Raw genomic sequence first — 6,495 nt, 5'->3', positions numbered from 1 at the left:
AAAAAAGACTATAAATAATTTATTATTAACAAAAGTATGAAATTATTTACAATTTGATGACTAATTCATCACCCTTTTTTATATGTTAAATTTTTCATAGAAGTTTAAAAATCATTTTATTTTCTTTAAACATGTATAACTAATTTATAATCTTTTATGCCATACTAAGTCATGATATAATATTTCTTCATATTTTGCATTAATAACCGTTGTTTTTATATATCGTCTACAATTCTCTAATTACGTCTATTTGTTCAATTTTGTATATGATATCGAATATTCATCATAAATAGATAGTTTAAGATGCCAAAAAAATTATTTACTTGGTGAATATAATACACCAAATATTACAAATACATCATTTAGTTAAATAAATAACCATAAACCGAGAATTCATATCCGCGCTGGCAAGGTCTAGTTGAAACTTAAAACACAGGAGAATAAAAAGAAAAGAAAAAGAAAATAGTGTCTCTAGATAAGTGAAGCAAGTACATGTGGCAATCCTACACTTGCGATCTTCACCTCTCTTAGATCTCCCCTCCCTGTCTCTCTCTCTCACTCTTTAACGCACACTTTCCCCGAGTATCGATACTCGCCGCCTGAGCCAATCTCAGCAATGTCGTCGACCTATGCGAGATTCGACACCGTTTTTCTCCTTTCTAGATTCGCCGGCGCTAAGTACTCGCCGCTGTGGCCTTCTTCTTCATCGTCGTCGCACTCTTCTCTCTTATCTTCCGGGATTCACCTTAGAGCCAAGCCGAATTCGCGTTTGCGATCGGTTACAGGAGCATCCTCTTCATCGTCTGGTCCTATCATCGCCGGAAGTGAAAGCATTGAGGTTTATCTTTTCCCTCTGAATCCATCCGAATGATAGTTTTCTGAATTTGTTTATGGATTCGTTTTTACAGATCAAATCGTTGCCGACGAAGCCTATCGAGGGGCAGAAGACTGGAACAAGCGGCCTCCGGAAGAAGGTCCTAGTCCTACTCACTCTCACTCATTGTTATCAACATCAAACATACGTATTGGTTTAGGTTTTTACCACAAGCGTTTTTGTGATCATACTACCATTCCTACTTGTTTTCTAATTTATCCAAAGAGCTGAAAAGCCTTGTAGTGTTTCTATCTTTATGTGATTGGTGTTGAAGAGCCAAGTTAAGTCTCGAATTTTCATGAATGCAGGTGAAAGTTTTCATGCAAGATAATTACCTAGCCAACTGGATCCAGGTGTTGCTTCCTAACTCCACTTCGATTGCAATTCTGAAAGGGTGCCTTTTGCTAAATACATTTAATCTTCTGTGCTCTAGGCATTGTTTAATTCATTGCCCCTGGAGGACTATAAGGACGCCACATTGGTTTTAGGAGGTGATGGTCGTTACTTCAACAAAGAGGCCTCGCAGGTTATTTTACAATGCCTTCTACTTCCAAAAGTTATCTTACCCTACGCATTTCATTCTTCAAGCCGTACGCTTTTCTTGCAGATCATAATCAAAATTGCGGCTGGGAATGGAGTTGGAAAAATTTTAGTTGGACAGTATGTTTCCTTAGCCATTTAAAGTTTCTTGCATGAAATACAATCTTGAAAGATTGGTCTCCCTAGCTACTGGTACCATTGTATATACGAATAAAACTTTGGGATCAAATTAACCTTAAACTTAATACTTGTAGGGAAGGCATTTTGTCAACCCCAGCGGTTTCCGCTGTAATCAGGAAACGAAAGGTGATCGTTTCTATTTATTTCTTCTTAGAGAGCTCAACATCATTTTTCCCCACAACTCGTATTGATAATTATTCCCACAGGCAAATGGAGGATTTATTATGAGTGCAAGTCATAATCCTGGTGGACCTGAATATGACTGGGGTATCAAGGTGAATTATCAGTGGCATGCCCTTCCAATATCGTTTTTTTTATTATAGTTCAACATGTGTGGAGATTTGTGTCTTGAGCAACGATGAATTATACTTGATAATATTTGTAGACGATAGATGATGATGAATCACCTAACTTATCTGATCGTTATATTAATTTCCAGTTCAATTACAGCAGTGGTCAGCCAGCTCCTGAATCCATTACTGACAAAATTTATGGAAATACACTTTCAGTAAGTATCTGCTTAAGTTTGCTCGAGCTCTCTCTAGCTATGTTTTCCCTTGATGATCACTTTTGTATTCTCTCATTTTTTTTTGTTTAATGATCAAGTCTCTGCTACACATTTTAGATCTCTGAGATTAAGGTGGCAGAGATTCCCGACATTGATCTTTCTCATGTTGGAGTTACTAAATATGGGAATTTCAGTGTGGAAGTTATAGATCCTATTTCCGATTACTTGGAGCTCATGGAGGTAAGAATATACTCCCATGCGTTTTCTATTTCATTGTTATGATCTTGGTATGTTTTGACACTGAATAGGTCCATGGTATTTTATGCAGGATGTGTTTGACTTTGATCTCATTAGAGGTCTTCTTTCAAGATCAGATTTTGGGTATGTTCTTACATCTAGAGCCAAATAGGCTAGAATTTTTCAGTGTCTTCTTTTTGGGTGTTTATGTTTTTATCATCTCGGTTGCAGTGTCACTCAACGTGCTAAGATCCGAAACTAAGCTATGATTTGATTTTTTTTTTTTTTGTTGTTGTTTCTTTGCTTTGCCTTTAGGTTCATGTTTGATGCCATGCATGCTGTTACTGGTGCTTATGCGAAACCAATTTTTGTCGATAATCTTGAAGCCAAACCGGTATGTCTTGGACGTTAAGATAAATGTTACATTTAGTTTTTGAACTTTTAGAATTTTCAGATGATTGATGTAAATTATATATTGTAGGATTCAATTTCCAACGGAGTTCCCCTGGAAGATTTTGGGCATGGCCATCCAGATCCTAATTTGACGTAAGAAACAAACGTCAGAGATGTTTGACAATACTCACTTGGTATATAACCTCTATAAACCTTCTTACATACAGATATGCAAAGGATTTGGTTGATGTCATGTATCGTGACGATGGACCTGATTTCGGAGCAGCAAGTGATGGTATGATTGTGGACATACATCTTTCAATTGTTCTGGTTCGTTTAGCATAGTTACTGTAATAGTTTTTTTTTCTGACAGGTGATGGTGACAGAAATATGGTCTTAGGAAACAAATTCTTTGTCACTCCTTCAGACTCTGTTGCTATCATTGCAGCCAATGCACAAGAAGCAATTCCATATTTCCGTGCTGGTCCTAAGGTGAGATTGCTATGCATAAGTTTTATCTCATCATTTTCTTAGATATAATGCCGGTTAAAGTTAATGGATGTTAATCTTATTCTCAGGGTCTAGCACGTTCTATGCCAACTAGTGGTGCTCTGGATCGTGTTGCCGAGAAGTTGAAGCTTCCTTTCTTCGAGGTAAATCAGTTTTAGTCAGAATATGTTTTTTTTTTCAGGTTTACAACCAGATAAATGATCATGATATATTTCTTGACAATGTACTTGTAGGTTCCCACCGGATGGAAATTTTTTGGAAATCTTATGGATGCTGGAAAATTGTCAATCTGTGGAGAAGAGAGCTTTGGCACAGGTTCTGATCACATCCGTGAGAAGGATGGCATATGGTACGCTCTTTCTTAAACCTAATGTTAGATAGCAACTTTGTGAATATGCGACAAACACGACTTTTTTTGACATGAACATGACAATCTTGATGCAATGTATAAAGATTATCTAGATAGTCGTCTTTACGGCTTTCTATCATAACACAGCAGTTTTAGCATGGTGGTTAGATCTATTCTGCATTTTTCTAGAAAATTTATTACACCTGAGCTTGGTACTCTACTCTAGTGAGTGAAACTCGCAAAATTCCGACCTGAGTGGACACATAATTTTGATTTTGAATGGCAGGAATGTCCCATGAATTACTTCATCATTTCAAAATTAGGTTTAAGGTGTCACTCGGAATTGTTCCCTACTCGCATTTCTTTATAAACTATGCTTGTATTCATTGAAGTTGGTTTTATGAAGCTTTCTGTGTATCCCATCCTGTGTAATCCCATTCTGTGTCCTTGGATATACTACTCTGTTTTCACATTTTAGGATGACTCTAACCTTAAATGACAGGGCTGTGTTAGCGTGGCTTTCGATCCTAGCTCATCGCAACAAGGACAAGAAACCAGGGGAGAAGTTGGTTTCTGTTGCAGATGTTGTGAACGAGTACTGGGCGACATATGGAAGGAACTTTTTTTCCAGATACGACTATGAAGTAAGATTGTGTATGATTTTTGTAACAGGTCTCAAAATAATTAACTTTTGTTTTTGTTTTCATGACTGTTGAATCAGGAATGTGAATCTGAAGGAGCCAATAAAATGATCGAATATCTTAGAGATATCGTGGCTAAGAGCAAGGCCGGTGAAAATTATGGTTAGGTTCAACCTAGTTCTTTTTTTCCGTACTTAAATTAATTTATTTCAAATGTTTATAACAATTTTCATCTCTCAGGAAACTATGTCCTCCAGTTTGCAGATGACTTTTCATACACGGACCCTGTAAGTCTGATAATAAATAATATTGATTATGGGTATCCAACCATGCCTGTACATACCTTTTATGGGCAAGTTTATATAAATGTGGACAGGTTGATGGAAGTGTTGCATCCAAGCAAGGTGTTCGGTTTGTCTTCACTGATGGATCCAGAATCATATATCGTTTATCCGTATGTTTTAAATCATATTAAGAGTTTCATATGTACAGAGAGACTCATTGTCCCCTATCACATTGTCCTTATATATATATTTTTGGTTCCAGGGAACTGGTTCAGCTGGTGCCACGGTTCGAATATATATTGAACAGTTTGAGCCAGACGTTTCAAAGCATGATGTGGATGCACAGATAGCTCTAAAACCTTTGATAGGTTCGTTCCTGTTTTTTTTTCGTTTGACATAAAAATGTCAGTCATGAGTTTAGTAATGATTTATTCTTGGTTTCATGCTACAGATCTTGCATTGTCTGTATCAAAGTTGAAGGAGTTTACAGGGAGGGAGAAGCCCACTGTCATTACATGAGGAAAAAAACTATTCTGTGTCACATGGTCCTTATGAAAGGCGAGTTGGGTTCCTGACTTCAGTTTTGTCTGCCATGTTTTTATTCGAAACTTCCAGAGCAATGAACTGCTTATCTATGTAACATATATATATATATATAACTTGATGCGTCTGTATAAAATAAAAGGATATATTTTCTTTCGTTGGTCGAGTCATGTTCGATGATTCATGACTATGTCTTGGAAATGAACTGCTTATTGGAAGATATTTGGTATGAGAATCAAAGTCCTTTTTAAGATTTGTTTTCTCGGTGTATGTAATCATTTGTTACCATCCGGACCACTGTGATGAGAACTGTCGTCTCTTATGCTGCTTGTAATTGGATGTTTCAACTCAATTATTTATATCTTGCATACATCCTCTTCACTGGTCTGTCCTTTTCCTCAGAGGAGACCAAGTGAATATTTGGTTGCAGGGTAAACAAGGTAGATAAGAAATCAAAGAAGCTGCACTTGTTTATTTCGTCTATCTACTTGGAGGCTCCTTTAGCTGACAAATTTTCATGATAGAGACTATCTCCCGATGGCCCTTCAAAGGCCAGTCCATTTGCTGTACAAGTAAAGACTTCTACACACACATTATTATCAAATTTCTTGGATATTTTATTTTCAATCTAGAAAGAACAATGAATATAGGGGTTATACTTATATTTTGCTTATAGGACGATGGACATAGGTATATATGAAAACATGTCTATGTCTTTCCCACATATTTACACAGATTATTGGTAATTAAGGATCTTTGTTTATTTTTTCTCATCTTGTCTTATTCCAAAGTTCTGTTCTGAGCACAAACGCCTGGTCGTATTCATATATCATAAACAGTGAGACATGCTTTTGGCGTTATTTAGCGATAAAGTCATGTCTTTTTCTAGAGAAATCAAGAAACAAAGATCTATAAGATATCATCTCTGTTCCCTGATGTCTAGTGTCATCAGTTAAGACATACACTCTCCCTCTCTCTCTCTGTCCACTCAAATAATGCCACAAGAGAAGAAAAAAGAAGGTAGCCTTTTCAAAGTGGAAAAACAAGAGAATGAAACGGAACTATGTTATGTGTCCTTATTTTATGAACGAGTGACGAACCAGATGCTGAAACGTAGTCCATTTTGTTATGGTCGAGCATTGTAGTGGGTCTATCAATATCGTTGTAGTGATTTTCTTATCTTTTTAAAATTAGAATGACATATTTACTTTGTTCCCCACCTTCTTTTTATCTGTTGTGTCGCATAATGTATTGTTGTTAGTATTTACATTGGTATCCACTGTATGAGTGACGAGTTCTCAACATATATATAATTAAAAAACAATAAAATATAGAATGAATATCTCGAAATATTTCAAGTTTTCAGACACTGATTCTATATTTTATTTTAGTTCTTATTATATATTTGTTAAGATACCTTCTCTCGTACTTCCAAC

The 6,495-nt window shown here is 36.2% G+C and overlaps 1 protein-coding gene across 1 annotated transcript; it reads left to right on the top strand.

Annotated features, from left to right (window-relative positions):
• Window positions 1-490: 490 nt before the first annotated feature.
• LOC106318940 (phosphoglucomutase, chloroplastic) lies at window positions 491-5,291 on the top strand. Its single transcript, XM_013757114.1, has 22 exons — window positions 491-838; window positions 909-974; window positions 1,183-1,227; window positions 1,308-1,400; window positions 1,482-1,534; window positions 1,669-1,720; window positions 1,801-1,869; window positions 2,034-2,102; window positions 2,220-2,342; window positions 2,431-2,483; window positions 2,655-2,733; window positions 2,821-2,885; window positions 2,960-3,027; window positions 3,106-3,224; window positions 3,311-3,385; window positions 3,476-3,591; window positions 4,094-4,235; window positions 4,313-4,394; window positions 4,473-4,519; window positions 4,609-4,686; window positions 4,779-4,884; window positions 4,968-5,291. Exons 1-22 carry the CDS (start codon window positions 617-619, stop codon window positions 5,033-5,035), a joined length of 1,890 nt encoding a protein of 629 aa, XP_013612568.1. The 5' UTR covers window positions 491-616; the 3' UTR covers window positions 5,036-5,291.
• The last annotated feature ends 1,204 nt before the right edge of the window (window positions 5,292-6,495 follow it).

Source organism: Brassica oleracea, chromosome C9, assembly GCF_000695525.1.
Source record: "Brassica oleracea var. oleracea cultivar TO1000 chromosome C9, BOL, whole genome shotgun sequence".
Lineage (NCBI taxonomy): Eukaryota > Viridiplantae > Streptophyta > Magnoliopsida > Brassicales > Brassicaceae > Brassica > Brassica oleracea.
The sequence above is the reverse complement of the archived record's forward strand: the minus strand, read 5'-3'. Positions and strand labels throughout refer to the sequence as shown.

Excerpts from the sequence above, each read along its gene's own strand:
- LOC106318940 (XM_013757114.1), top strand. The coding sequence starts at position 617 with ATGTCGTCGACCTATGCGAGATTCGACACCGTTTTTCTCCTTTCTAGA. Across the intron at positions 3,028-3,105 it reads TTTCGGAGCAGCAAGTGATG|GTGATGGTGACAGAAATATG; the intron begins GTATGATTGTGG and ends TTTTTCTGACAG. Across the intron at positions 4,885-4,967 it reads AGCTCTAAAACCTTTGATAG|ATCTTGCATTGTCTGTATCA; the intron begins GTTCGTTCCTGT and ends TTCATGCTACAG.